This window comes from Penaeus monodon, chromosome 30 (genome assembly GCF_015228065.2).
Source record: "Penaeus monodon isolate SGIC_2016 chromosome 30, NSTDA_Pmon_1, whole genome shotgun sequence".
Lineage (NCBI taxonomy): Eukaryota > Metazoa > Arthropoda > Malacostraca > Decapoda > Penaeidae > Penaeus > Penaeus monodon.
The window spans coordinates 2,545,608-2,545,868 of record NC_051415.1 but is presented as its reverse complement, the minus strand read 5'-3'; the positions used below and the strand labels follow the sequence as shown (position 1 = coordinate 2,545,868).

General features: G+C 44.4%; 1 protein-coding gene across 1 annotated transcript in view; it reads left to right on the top strand.

Annotated features, from left to right (window-relative positions):
* LOC119592453 (neuronal PAS domain-containing protein 4-like) overlaps window positions 1-261 on the top strand; it is a gene marked incomplete at its 3' end in the record, with an annotated part of 98,034 nt that overhangs the window by 97,229 nt on the left and 544 nt on the right. Inside the window, 1 exon segment of the mRNA XM_037941275.1 lies at window positions 146-261. Within this exon segment, the coding sequence (XP_037797203.1) occupies window positions 146-261 (116 nt within the window).

Here is a 261-nt window from a genome sequence, read left to right as displayed (position 1 = left end):
AAGTGTTTATTAAGTATCAACTCTTCCTTTATAGTTCTTTAGGAATTTCCATTACACTAATAAATTATAATGCCTGTTATATTATTGAAGTGATATCAACCTCTCCAGCCATAACATATTATCTAAACCTGCCTGAACTTTGCAGTCACAGCCAGTGAGCAGGATCGCTCGTGCATCCTTCTGCTGCGCCTGCAAGCGGCTGGAGGGACGTGGCGGTGGGTCCACTGCGTCCTTCAAGTCAAGGACGGAATAGAGTCGGGT